This window comes from Haemaphysalis longicornis, unplaced genomic scaffold, assembly GCF_048455015.1.
Source record: "Haemaphysalis longicornis isolate Haplotype H1 unplaced genomic scaffold, Haemaphysalis longicornis Haplotype H1 scaffold_30, whole genome shotgun sequence".
NCBI classification, from domain to species: domain Eukaryota; kingdom Metazoa; phylum Arthropoda; class Arachnida; order Ixodida; family Ixodidae; genus Haemaphysalis; species Haemaphysalis longicornis.
The window spans coordinates 3373118-3386871 of NW_027526336.1; the positions used below are offsets into that span (position 1 = coordinate 3373118).

General features: G+C 45.3%; 1 protein-coding gene and 1 pseudogene across 2 annotated transcripts; both read right to left on the reverse strand.

Moving 5' to 3' along the window:
- Window positions 1–563: 563 nt before the first annotated feature.
- Window positions 564–9123, reverse strand: LOC144177730 (uncharacterized; annotated as a pseudogene). The gene is made up of 16 exons (XR_013323842.1): window positions 8992–9123; window positions 8781–8808; window positions 8578–8691; window positions 5661–5861; window positions 5392–5597; window positions 5263–5298; window positions 5123–5182; window positions 4994–5065; window positions 4868–4906; window positions 4729–4782; window positions 4591–4662; window positions 4023–4184; window positions 3690–3895; window positions 3344–3503; window positions 2583–2731; window positions 564–1817 (listed from the first exon to the last, which is right to left on the reverse strand). The product of XR_013323842.1 is annotated as an uncharacterized LOC144177730 (transcript).
- LOC144177729 (uncharacterized) lies at window positions 5820–8515 on the reverse strand. Its single transcript, XM_077705311.1, has one exon. The coding sequence runs from the start codon at window positions 8466–8468 to the stop codon at window positions 6381–6383; it is 2088 nt and encodes a 695-aa protein (XP_077561437.1). The 5' UTR covers window positions 8469–8515; the 3' UTR covers window positions 5820–6380.
- Window positions 9124–13754: the final 4631 nt, after the last annotated feature.

Consider the following 13754-nt stretch of genomic DNA (forward strand, 5'->3'; position numbering starts at 1 on the left):
GGGAAAGAGGAGGGGGGGGGGGGGGCGGAGGGCGCATACTTTAGTGGGTTGAATTTCAGAGAGATAAATTGCGCCGCTTTTAGCCAATTTCTTTTAGGGCAATATTCCGGAACACTTTCATGCTATGACTACATAAACTATTTTTATAACAGTTGCTTGACCAATTTTGATGTATATAAAACCGGCGTAAATGCCTTTACAAAGCGTTTTGGTTCTCAACAAAACACTCAGGAGCATTTAATATAACTCCTTCACAAAAAAGTATGTCCAGTTTTTTTCCCATTTTTCTTGCAAAGACATTTTCTACTCGATCAACTTTTCCCAGACAACACACAGACATCCTAAGGTAATACGTAGGATGTCCAACATGGGAGGTTTGGGAGTTCCCAGGGACATCCCAACCACATCCAAATCAAGTTCTAAAAACTTCCCAGACGCAACATTAACTGACATCCTCGGGAAGTCCCTGAAAAAGAGCTTTTGGGACATGAATTGGACATCCCTTATTGCAGCTTATACCTGCTTTGCAATGTAGAAGTGAAGCTGAGAACGCAGTGTGCAAGGTAAAAAATTGTTTTATTGCGGGGCCCGGGGACATACACGCATCGGAAATACACTTACACGTGCGTTCAATTGGTGCAACTTGCACCTAGGCGTTACAAATAACGGTTGCCGTTTGCTTGAGCATTGAAAGACTTTTATCACTTGGAGAAGGAAACAATTATAGTGGTATGGAGGCACACCAAACTTTGGGTTCACTTCCACCCGAAATTGAACAAAAAGAGGGCGTCTACTTGTTACACGCACACAGCTAACCCACAGGCCTTGCGAACTATGAAAGCAACAAAACAAGGCTTTAAAAAGTGGAACATTGTTTCGAAAGGATACCAAGCACTTTTGGAGCTCTTCAACGGGTGTTAGGGGTAAAACGGAACGATAAAGAACACTGATGGCTACTTGCATATCCAGGGGCTTATGGGGCCAGGTGGTCAAGGGCCGAATATCCTTGAGAGCCCAAGCGCAACTTTCCGTCGCATTACAACAAAGGGTTTGCGGCAAGCACGCCGGCTACACAGGCTTTTCCCTACAGGGGTGCAAACATAAGGCAACCTTTCTCTCCTACACTCAACATGCTTACAGCTACGACACAGTCCAGCAAATTTACAATCAAGGAAGTTGTCACTGCATCTACCACCTACAACGAACGAGAGGCAAAGTTCACCCAGAAGCTCCCCACAGGATCCTTGAGAATTTCAGAAACAGAGGGTACTCCAAGGTTAGCTGAAGGTGGTCTGTACAAGCATCGTGCCATGTTCAGCAGAGGTGGTGGATACAGCAACTCAAAGTAGGGCACGAAACACAAGATTCAGCCAGGCTCGATGCCATACTGCCTTTTGGCGGCCTGCATTCCCTATCACTGAAGAAGACTCCATAACGATCTCGCATGCAGTGGGTGCTGTCCCTCGCAGGCACTTGTTTGCAGCACAGAGGTGTGACAGAACTTTGGTAGTTTCGTCTGCGTTCGCGTCGCCGGCACAGCTCGTGCAGAAGACATCGCCTAGCAGAGTAGAGGCTTTCCGCGCTGTTTCCTGTCTTGAGTACACGCACTGAGTTTGGTGTCTTGTCCCTCAGCTCCTCCCTTCCCCCCAGAGGGTGTGTGAGCACTGCACTGGGTCGTGAGGGAGGGGAGGCAGGGGAGGTCTTGTAGAGGAGGGGGCACCACAGTCCTTGCTATACGATCCCGACGAGTTGTTGTTGTCCCTCTCATTGCTGTCCTCGTCGTCGTCGTCCTCCCCGTGCTTCTTGCTGGGCTCCACCTGAATGCAGGGCGAGACGATGGAGATTGGACAGGGAGATGAAAACTAGTAAGACAAAGAGGTGAAAACATTTGAGGCCTGTGCGCAATGCCTTGCATACAAAAAGTCCATCATTATTGTACTGAATAATGTGGTATTTTAAAATATTCACGCAGAATAGAAAACCACTAGTAAGAATTGAGCGCAAAGGTTATGGATCTAGCACGTATTAACTGGGCCTCAAGCATCAAGAGTTTTTCAACGCCCACTGCCGGTTCCTTGCTATTCAACTTGTTCCCTATCAACATCACACAAGTTTGACTGTTTTGAATGCTACTGGGGAAAAATGGAATAAAAACACATTGACTCATGTAGATTGTCTACTAGAAATTGCTGTAAAAATAAACTTATGTACAAACAATTTGAGATGAGTGAAACAAGGGAGAATTGGAGCACTTAAAGTTCAAATGCAGAACAAAAGAGCCCAATCAAACAGGCTAGACAAAATAAAAAAACATGGCTGCGGCTCAAACAAAATAAGGGAACGAAGTGCATTATCCAGCACGAACATTGCACGCCATCACATCAAATTATGCATAGGTGGTTTAAAAAAAAAGACAATTTACTCGAGAGCACAGCAACAAATGTACTTGCACCATGCACAAACTGAAGAAAAACCTGTGATGAAATCCGAGCATTTGTTTAAATTCTCACCTCTCTCACACTTGTTTGCTCACGCATTCTTACCAACATTACTGCAAAGAGGAAAACACTGCTAATGCTTACACATCAATCCTGAGCAGCAGCTGCGTGGGCTGAAGTCTTCTTTTGGGCTGCTGCACGCTCTGCAGCGTGGCGGAACCACGACATCGCAGCCTTTTCTATGTCCTTAAGGGTGGCTGGAGCAGTTGACTTCCCGTGTTCAGTGAGGCTGCCTGTAGAATAACAAATAAAAACAATGGGCAAGCCTTTTAGTAAATTTCCAAGTGCGCAATTGTGCCTATCATTACACAGAAAGTCACTAACACAGGAGCTTGGGCTAGTTAGAGAAGCATCATGAGAACAAGCCACACGGCAGACAAAGACTAGAAACGCCCAGTTATGATGAGGAGGTTTAATGTGTCGACGCTACACACGCGATGAGCCGTGCCGTAAAGGAAGCCTTTAGACTAATTCTAACCGCCTGGGGATCTTTGACGTGCTCCGAAACCTAGAATAGAGGTTTTTGCTTCCATCTGAACGAAACACAGCAGTGCTGACTTCAAATGAAAGTTCATTTTCTCAACTGCAGCACATAACAGCCGCAAGCAGAAAGAAAACATCCAGAAAAAACAAAAATTACGCCCACTTCCCCTCGCGGAAACCTGGTGTGATGAGACGCTGAGGGGGGTTCAAGCGCAAGCGGAGAGCAACAGTCGACCGAAAGGCCGCCGGAGAGCGGCACACCGGTTATATGCGCAGCGCCCGAAGGAGAGGAGACCGCGGAGAGAGAGGGCGCTGCACATGCGCACAGCGCGCGCTGCGCCGCCGAGACACAAACTACTTACTGCACAAGAGCTTGCAGATGTTGAGGTCAGAGAACTTCTTTTTCCCTTTGGCGCCATACCAGCTGTAATCCTTCGCTACGTCCCACGACAGAATACTTCTCAAGATGCGGGATGTTTGTTGTTGCGTAGAGTCTCCTCCTTGAACAAGCATGTGCTTTCGCTGACAGGAGAAATTGGGAAATACAGTTAGTAATCTAACATTACCCATTCCACAGGAAGAGTTTAAAACTGCACCTATGAAGAATTTCAGACGTTTGCTATTGCCTAGTGAAAAAAAGGCCCCAGCCTGTTGCTTTAAGTGTGCTTTTATAACAGGGCTAATGATGCACAAAGTTCACATGCTTACCATTCGAAGCTTTGCTTTTGCATTTGACTCAAGTTCTTCTTCATATTCCAAGAGATCTGCAGTTGTCATGAATGGCAGTGCAGGCAAACTTCCCTCGTCCACACAATCATCAGTGGCCTGCTTCATGAGGATTGCAAAGAACTCCGAGTGAGCTTGCTGCGTCAATTTTATCGCGTTAAGTGTGCACAAAATCCTTTCCATGAATGCTGAAAAAGACAATGACCAATATCAGATGCCATAATTGAAGAAGCAATGCAACAGTCAAGAGCTTTTATGCAAGGTCTAGTGGCACATTTTACAATATCTGCATTAAAAAGAATACAAACTACATACCAGTCATGTTGGAATCTGGGTGAAGATTGATGGCTTCTGATGAACACACTGGCCTAAGGGTACTGGCAGAAGCACGGGAAGGCCTAGAGGTGCTGGCAGAAAAGCTTTTAGATCTTGTGGCACCTGTCAATGGGGGTTCATGAACCAAGCTGACAGGAACATCTGGAATGAAATACAAGTCAGTATAAATCCTATGTCCCAGCAGATGCACACCTCCCCATTACCCGCATAGTGCAATTTCAAACTGAAGTTTTGGCTTCTATCACAAATACGACACAAAATTTTTTGCTGTTCTTGCTTCTATCTGAACCTGTGCCCGAGTGTGAGCATCTTAGTTCTCACTAAACGGTAGCCCAACATACCCGCAGCTATAACGCAATCTCATCTTCACAGTGGTAGCACCACTGAAGCGAGGAATTAGGCTTGTGATCTCAGGTTTCAGAAGCTGCCCCAAAAAGCGTAGTAACAGAAATTTGGTATTTGAGGCTACCATTATGGAAACCTAATTCCAAGTTGCCTAAACAAACGAAGCACTTAAATGAACGCATAGTTTTCCTACAGAACTTACCAACATGTTGCAGGTTCGAAAAATGTGGCTCCGTGTCGAAGGAAAGTGTCGGGGGTGCACTGTCAGACCTATCTGGAATAGAGTAGGCAAGTCATTTTAAACTTCCATAAACTCTGAAACTAAATAATACCAATTTACCTAAGTACTGGAGCCGCTTTTCCGCAGACTGTGCCATGTCATGGTTTAGGGTGGCTAAAAGTTGATTGAAATGTTATTTGAACTGTTGAATCGGATATTTCTGCCTGCATAAAATGTAAGAATATGACTATACACATACCTTTCTCATGATTTTGAGGTTGACGTACTTCAGGCTGGGCTGTAAAATGTGCCACACTATTAGTACGACATACCAAAAAGAAAAAAACTAGATCAAGATTCTTGGTAAAAGTAGAACTCAACATACCTGCACAATACAGGCTTCCAGGTGACCTGTCCTTGTGGGCAAGTGAATGAACTTGTGGCAAATTTGACGGGTCTGAAATACAAATGTGCTTTCAAAGTAACCTTCAGCATTTAGTTCAAGGATCGTCACCTGAGTATGGCCGGCGCACGCATGGGTATCTTGAAGGATGTGAAGCTCGTTCGTATAGGCCTGCGAAGAGAAGCCTGCAGTACTCAACCAACAGGTATTGTCTGCCACAAGCACTAAATGGAAATGAAAGGCATACACACCAGGCTGATGGACAGAAGCCGATGAAAAAGTTACACCTGCAGCAAAAATGCACAAAGCTGTTATTAAAACTGCTAAATTATTTCACTACATATTTTACTGAAGGGTGAAAAGATGAAAAGACGCCATACTTTTTTTCTTTAGAAGTGGCGGCGTTGGTGGCTTTGGTGGCACATACTCTGTGTCGCTTCCTGAACTGTTGCTGCTAGACTGCTGTCGCAGTCGGAGGGAACTGTGGAGCGCCTTTTTCTCTTCCCTCTGCCCAATTCTCTTTCACTGGTCGCATCCGAGGTGTACTCTAAGTATTGGGCTCGCTCAACTGCCCTTTCATACGAGTCTGAAAAAAAAAAAAACTTTGCTTGTTGAGAGAAAATTCCCCCAATACAAAATCCGGACTTACCTGCCCAGGCTTTCACAATACATTTCACTTCAATCCAAGCCTCCGTTGGTGCTGCCCCCTGAACAGTCAAGCGACGTCGCTTGTTTGGGTTCTTCTCATTGGGCCAGAGGGTCTTATCATGATCTTCATTCAGCCAACTTTCATGAACAATACCCAAACTGCAATCCTCTTCCGGGAAAATAACGACTGCAAACTCATCACCTGAGCAAACAAAAATATTTACGACAGAAATGGCAACACTCATAACCTCTGCAACATACTGATGAAGCCCACACGTATTGTGAATGGTTGAGGCAACAAAAACAGAAAATCCTGTAAAAAATAACAGTAAAACCATCATAGTGCTTTTGAGTAACGGTTATAAATTTTATAAAATACAAACACTGAAAAGCAACTCCATTCATGAAGGGCCCAAAAGTATATCATCTGCATTATTTTTGTATCTACAAATTGAGCTGTTGGGACTAGCAGTTCGCTCACAAAAACGTAGGCAGTGTTAATGTATATGTGAATTATACAGGAAAACAAAGTCAACATAAAGGGGCTCACTACTAAACTCTTATATTTAAAAAAAAACTTTTGTATTCCAGTTATGGTGCTGTGGTTTTAACATAAAAAAATAGTAGCTTGTCTTAACACAACACTGGTAACAAACTTACAAGGAGTACAAACGAGCAAGTAAAACAAACACCCTAAGTTACAGGACTTCCAGTGCTTGGCTTACTTTTGGTGCACCATTGGGAAAACAGCATACTTAGTTCCAACTGGGAGTCTCACGCATTTTGCCGCAACCTCCTTGAGTGGCCAGAAGTGAATTTCAGAGGGTTTTGATGCCAGGTACACATCCAAGAGAGAAGAGCTACACGGATATGTGTAAAGGTCTTCTAGTTTTTGGTACCGCCTTCCAACTAAAACCGGGTGGTCGTAAGCTGCGGAATGCGCAATATTTTCGACTTTGACAATGCTGCCATCTTTCATCATGCATGTGGAGTCCCTCCTAGTTGTCTTGATGCTGATGTCTGCCAAGAACCTTACAGATTTGTACTGGGGTCCGATGCACCCCTGCGGCAAGGGTCCTGCTTCATGCACCCGTCCTGTTGTGTATTTGACGCCGGAAGTTTGTGATGTTGATGGTGCTGTGTTGCCTGGTTTCGCAGCTAGACACGAGGCAAGCGATCTTTCTTCTGCAATCCGGTTGGAAAGCTGCTGGAGGGGTTTTTCCGGCTTGCGCACATACTTTTTAAGCTTCTGCATGTAGTTCTCAAAGGGGAATGCACTGTAGCTGTGCAGAGATCCATGTGTACGCACATCATTGGCCACATGAATCAGGCCATGAACGTTGTGAGACACTGAATGTTTACCATACAGTGTAATGTAAGTCTCAACAAAATGCATCAAGAGCTTATGTGCGTAGTCTAGGTACACAGTGCAAAGCACTGGGCTGCTCAGAATAGTTACAGCACAGTGCAGCGTCAGAAAATTGTCCATGAGATGATCAGGTATCTTGAGCCTTAGCACTACTGGCCCAGTATAGAGCAAAATAAGGCGCAATTCTGACGCCTTCCATCTGTCAAGGTCTGATAAACTTCTGGGCTTTCGGGACATGTCTGAAGGAACATGGTGCCGACTTTCAACGTTTGCCCCAGAAAGAGACTCCCTAGCAGCTTTACCGATGCGGTAGCTTTTCTCACCTTTCACCCAAAGTAGTAAAAGCTTCCGCATGACACCGAGACAAATGAGATGCATGTAGTCCAGTGGCACTTGGCGAACAAGGTCTATGGGCAATTGCTCTAGGATTGTTTCTGAGCTGTGGTGCTCTTCTTGTTGTTTAGTGCGGAAACTAGCGTCAGTTCTCAAAGGTGCATCAAGTTGAGGGAAGCTCATTCGATCTTTCAAGAAATCCCCTTCAGTTGTGCACTTAGAGCAACTGAAATAGCCAGTGTGCCCCTTAATGCAAAGAATGTAAGACTTGGCTGGGGCGTCACAAATTATGGCCCCCAGTTGCACTTTCACCCTGCTGTTTCCGAGAAGTTCGCCTTTCTGGAGAACAGTGTTAAGGTCTGTCACAAATGCCTCAAGAAAGACATTAGCTTCTAGAGCTTTGGCCTGTCCATAATAAACGCCAACTGGAAAGGGTTCGCTGCCTTCACAGTTGGCAACGTGACAAAGGATGGGCCAAAACTGGTCCCGCGTACTCTTCGTCAAAGGGAGCCCATCCACATTTATATGAATGATGACAGGATCAGGAACTTGAGGCACATGTTGGAGGGCAACTCGAAGGCCCTCACTCAGCCCAAAATGGCAGTATTGGCCAGGTCCCATGCTCTTGATATTTTCCGATGACCTCGGTGTACACAAGAGGGTCCTGGCACTCGCTGGCAACTCCGAAAAACACTGGTGCGAGCGCAGAATCTTTAAGAGCTTTGTTACGGTTGCATGAGGGACCGCTGCTTCTAAGCTCCACTCTTGCAGCCTTTTCCGAAGCGACACAAGTTCCGGCTCTTCTGATATAGAGCCTTCAGAGCAGTCAGAAATTCCCGAGGAATCCGCACCTGCTTTGCAGCTGCAACTGCAAGGAACGTTTTCCGCTTCTAGTAAGTAGTTTTGTCCTGAGGAGACATCTCCGGACTCTACGCGCATCTCCGGCAAGTCAGCTACAACTTCTGGGGGTAGCTCTGTATTGGGAACATCTTGAGGCAAGCCAAGCGACCCTGATTCATGCAACCCGTTCAATGTTCCCGAGGCTTGGGCTAAACATTCCGCGGCACTCAAAAACGACCCTCCTCGCGCAGGCAGTATAGCGCTCATGTCATTCCTGACCGCACGACGGATGCGGCGGTACGCCGTGGTCCGATGTAGATAAGCCTTATTTTGGTAAGCTAACTTGTCGTGCGACAAAACAAAGCGTCGTACTCACGTGCCGAAACCACCCGCCGTTCTGCCATAGAGAAAACAAGGACTGTTGTTCTCTGTCTACCGCACCGCCAACAAAGGGAACCGGCCCGTTTCCCGCCAAGTGCCCGTACTGCCCCTAGAACACAATAAAACCGCGCACCAACATCGAAACACACATGAATATCACCGGCATTGATGAAATGTTTAAGTAAATAAAATACTCACCCTACAAAGTAATGTGACCCCGAGAAAACTCCACAGCTGCAGGCGCGCAAAAAAGGAAACCGGCCCGTTTCCCGCCAAGTGCCCGTACTGCCCCTAGAACACAATAAAACCGCGCACCAACATCGAAACACACATGAATATCACCGGCATTGATGAAATGTTTAAGTAAATAAAATACTCACCCTACAAAGTAATGTGACCCCGAGAAAACTCCACAGCTGCAGGCGCGCACGCACAGTACCACAGAACACAAAACGCGGCCTGACCGAGACCGGCAACCTTCTTTTGTTGGGAACGGTAGAAAGCGCCAAGCTCGCGGTCACAGTTTCGTAACAAAAAACGTTTACCGTAAAGCATTGCCTAAGCCATATAATGTAATGTCTGCTGTTTTCTGACGATTTAAAAAACACACTATAATTTTTGTTGAGCTAAATATAAAATATTTTGTATTTATGCGAAACTGTCACTAGTCAACGAAACCTATGCCGCGAGAATTAAATCTAATGCACGTACTGCGCAAACACGGCTCAAAGTGTTGTGGACGGTAAGCAGTTAATTGTGCGCTGAAAACATAGTATAGATTACAGTTCCCTGCTCAAGGATCATGGTAATTGATAGTATATATGGAAATATGCATACGGCAATAAATACATCTGCCGTGCGAACTATTTTTTGCATGGTGAAAATGAACCCAAGCACAATTGCCTCTTATATTTGCTTATTTGTGAAAAAATAACGCACGAGCACATTTACGCACAGGGACATCCCAATCTGAGCCCTTTAGGGACGCTTTTCGGACTATCCCATGTCGACATCCCTGGGACCTCCTTTTGTTGTAATGTGTGGGACATGGGATGTTCAGACTTTTTTGGGATGTCCCTGGGACATTTCGTGTTGTCTGGGTTCTGATGATCTTGCGCAGGGCTGATCCTAAGAAGGAGCGAACAGGTATTTTCATTTTCAATCTATTTTAATGTTGTTTTCATGAGTGTACGTCCACACCACTCAATAGTCCAAAAGAACTTAATTTTCTTCTAATGTCATACTACGTTCAAAAAATTCTAGACCCGTCGCGAATGACGCCCTGCTTCAGGTGGCTGCAGTTGTATCCCTTTGTGTTCACGCAAGGAAAGGCGTAAAATTAGAGTTACATAATTTGTTTCAAACCAATAACATAGCAATGGTAGCATGTATACAGGAAACCTTGCATACTGCAACGAATAGGGCAATAAATATTTTATTGGTCAAGGTTGAATGCGTAGGGTTCTCATCTCAACCCGTCGGAGGCAAACTTGCGCCTCTGGAAGTTTATGTATTTATTTATTTATTTATTTATTTATTTATTTATTTATTTATTGTTTGTTTATTTATTTATTTATTTTTATTTATTTATTTATTCATTGTTTTATTTATTTATTTATTTATTTATTTATTTATTTATTTATTTATTTATTTATTTATTTATTTGATACCTGCTTTCCTTTCCATGCATTACAGAAGGGAGATACATAACACTAAGCATTAAATATGAGACAAAATAACAAAATAATTCTACAAAGCGCGCTGAAAATCGTCAATATAAACAGTTAATGCAATCATACGTGGAAGATAATTACACTGCAGCATTGATGTAAAATAAAAGGAATCGCGCAAGGCGTCACCTTTAAAGAAAAGTTAATAATTTGCTTTAAGCTAGCGGTCCCACTTTGAGATATGTAGAATGGCGCTTGGACATACTTCTCCCCTTCTACAACAGTTTTCGAATAATAGATATTACGAAAAAAGTTAAACCTGTGGTTTCGTCTGTGATCTTTCACGTCCTGCCATTTCAGTTTACTTTTACTTTCTCTCATGCTAAGTTGAGCGTGCCAATTACCTAATACGAATTGCACTGACATATTCTGTATGTTTTCGAGTGTATCAACGAGCTCTTTGGTGTAGGGATCCACGAAAACACATGCGTACTCCAAGATTGAGCGCACATGAGTGAAATACGGTTCTTCTTTTCAGTTAGATGGAGGTTCACTGAAATTTCGTCTCAGAAAGCCAAAAACATATGCAGCCGTAACTTTTATGGCGTGAACCTGCCTATTTAACCTCTAACCACTCCCTAAATAAACTCCTAGGTATTCATATTCCTCGGCCGTTGTCACAGCAGCGTAATTTACGGTATACGTATCCAATTGGAATGAAGGTTTTCTTGTAAAGGTGCCGTTAACACACTGTTTAACATCCAAAAACTTTTCTGAATCAGCACACCAGGATGTTATTAAATGCGAATAAAGCTGCAGGTATACGGAATCACGTTCATTCGCTATAGTCCGGTTAACTACACAGTACTTTTGAACAAAGCTATAGGGCCAATAGTAATAACAATGCAAAAACCAATTCATTCAGTTCATAGGATGAAATGTACTACGCAGAAGGTGATATGCAACACCATCATTTGCTTTTCTGCAGTCCAAGAATATACAGTCAAGCACTTTAAGCTTATCTATTGCAAGAGCCAAATCGTGCGTGAACTCAACAATCTGCGTTGAGCAAGAAAATCCTGACAAAATCCGTGTTTGCTAGGATGCTGGCGATTATGTTTACCCAAATGAGTCATGTCCCAAGAGTAGCTAAGCTCACCTTCAAACATCAGAACTAAATTAACAGCTAGGCTTCGCCAGTGACAAGGCTCTGTTGTTATCGCAAATTTAAAATAATTTGTTTTTCTAAATAGGCAGTCGTAAAATCTCCTGAAGTAACATAGTGCAGGGCACGAAGTTGATCCTACCAATGCACGAGCGAGTCTCTTCTACGTTTATCACCAACAACATAGTGCAACATTACTTGTCGCAGTTTAATTGTAAGCAGAATAACTTGCGCTTTTGCTCGCACTTGCCTTTCTTTGGTGGGGAGTCCTTGACATGGTGGCGGTTTAGCTCCTGCGTGGTTGCCGCTTGCTCGACGCCCTTGAAGGCCAGTTATTTTGGTGAACCATCTCCATATCGGATCGGACATCTCTGCCGGGTCGATGTCTCCAATGCTCTCCATTTCTTGAGCGGGCGAATAGCCTCGAGATGATGCGTCGACGAAGCCGGAGGCAGAAGCGTGGTAGCGGCGATGACTGGCGAGGCTTGGCTCACCCGTCGGTGTGGCACAGTCTTCTTGTGGCAATAAATGACATTTCGATGGCCTAAAAGGTTCCCTGCTAATGTCCAGGATAGGGTGTTTGTTAATGTTATCCCAAGGTATTTATATTCATTTACTTCAATTAAAGGATGATTTGAAATGGAATATTGAAACAGAAGGGGCTTTTTTTTGTTTGAAATTCTAAGAAAGACCGATTTGTCCAAGTTAAGTTCCATACCCCATTTACTACACCACGCAAGAACATTGCTAAGCGCCGCGTAAACAGGTCTTACGGTTTCTCACTACGCTACCGGGAGAAAATTAGCTCAAAATATTACTTACTTACTTCGAAGCTGCACATTCCAGCCAGAACTTGGATATACATATATGCTGTTGTTTGTGCACCAGCTCGCCTCTCAAATTTACTTGTGAAAGTTGATTAAATGCCTTGTTAAGTGCTGAGATTACGAATGGCCAGGAATGTTATCACTGTCTTTTGGTTAAATGAGCATGACACAAGAAGTGTTAGTGGACGCATGCTTCGTGACTGACACAAGAAGTGTTAGTGGACGCATGCTTCGTGACTGCTAACAAATAATCCATGCGTTCTAGTAAGGAATTGTCAGGAAAAAATCTCGGGCCATCTCCACTAACGTCAAACCTGGGCAGGGGCGAAGCATGCCATGTGTAAGTGTACTCTTGGCGCCTTGGCGTTTTTTCCCACGGAGCTGAAACCGTTGGGAGATAGAGGTATGTCGCTTTGGTGTAAAGGTTTCGCGTCTTTGAAGCACGAAGCGTTCTAGCGCGAGGCGTTGGAAAACCAGTGTCCCGGTGTTTTAGTGCCGTGATTACACGATACGGCGACGACGGGCGACGCCGACAGCCCGAGCCCCCAAAACATCGGCCGCGTATGCGCTCCCTTCGCTGCAAATGCCATCGAAAGACGACGGTCTTCCACCGCCTTCTCTTTCCCTCACGCTGTTCCCTCTCGTCTCCCTCCTGTCCCGATAAACGCGACAGAGGTCTGCTCAAGGCAATGGACCTCTCCCTGTATGTAAACACCGTGACGTCAAGAAGCGCACGTGCGCGACGGGTGGCGCCTGCTGGCGGCCGCGAAGTGCGGTTGCGGTTGGCAGAACGCGCCTGCGCCGGCGGCCCGGCCTGGCCACGCGGCGCCAGAAAGGAACGATGTGCCGTTGGTTCGGGCCGTCACTGGCCGCCTACATTGCAGGTGGGGGTCTAGCTATCCTAGCTGTGGCCGTCGCACCTCCATGTAGCTTTCCGTGCTTTCCGCATCTACAACCTCCGCAACACTTTCGTTTAACGTATGGTCAACTGAAGGGCGACGCTTTCGGATAATCAGTGCGCGACAGAACAGCCTAAACGAGTCATTCTGAAGGTTGGTGCTGTTGCGACGCATTCCAAGAATGTTTTTTTAAGATTCTTTGCGGTCGGACCCATACCAAGAAAAGCTAATTCATTGTTGCTTTCGAGGTCCGCTTAAGCTAAGCGCGGTGCCCCAGGCAGCGTATACGCTCCCTGTTCTTGGTCTCTGCATCGCCCGGAGACAGTGGCGTGCACACGATTTCATGTCGAGGGGAAAAAATTCCCCCGCATTTCCCCGAGGGGGAGAATGTGAAAGCGCGAATGCACGGTTGTCGGCCCGCTTGCGGCGCTTGCGCTCGGCCCCCGAAGCCCACCGCCTCGCCGCCTTCTCTTCCATCTCTTCCATCGGGTTTGTAGTATCACGTGTACACCACGCAGTTATCAAGCCGCTATAACGCCGCTGAGTCGCCAACGCACGCCGCTGACGACGTAGTTTGAATGCGTTAAAGATATAAGGCGCGTTACTCACAC

Bases quoted from the DNA above. Each gene is read 5' to 3' on its own strand.
- LOC144177729 (XM_077705311.1), bottom strand. From the start codon at position 8,468: ATGAGCGCTATACTGCCTGCGCGAGGAGGGTCGTTTTTGAGTGCCGCG.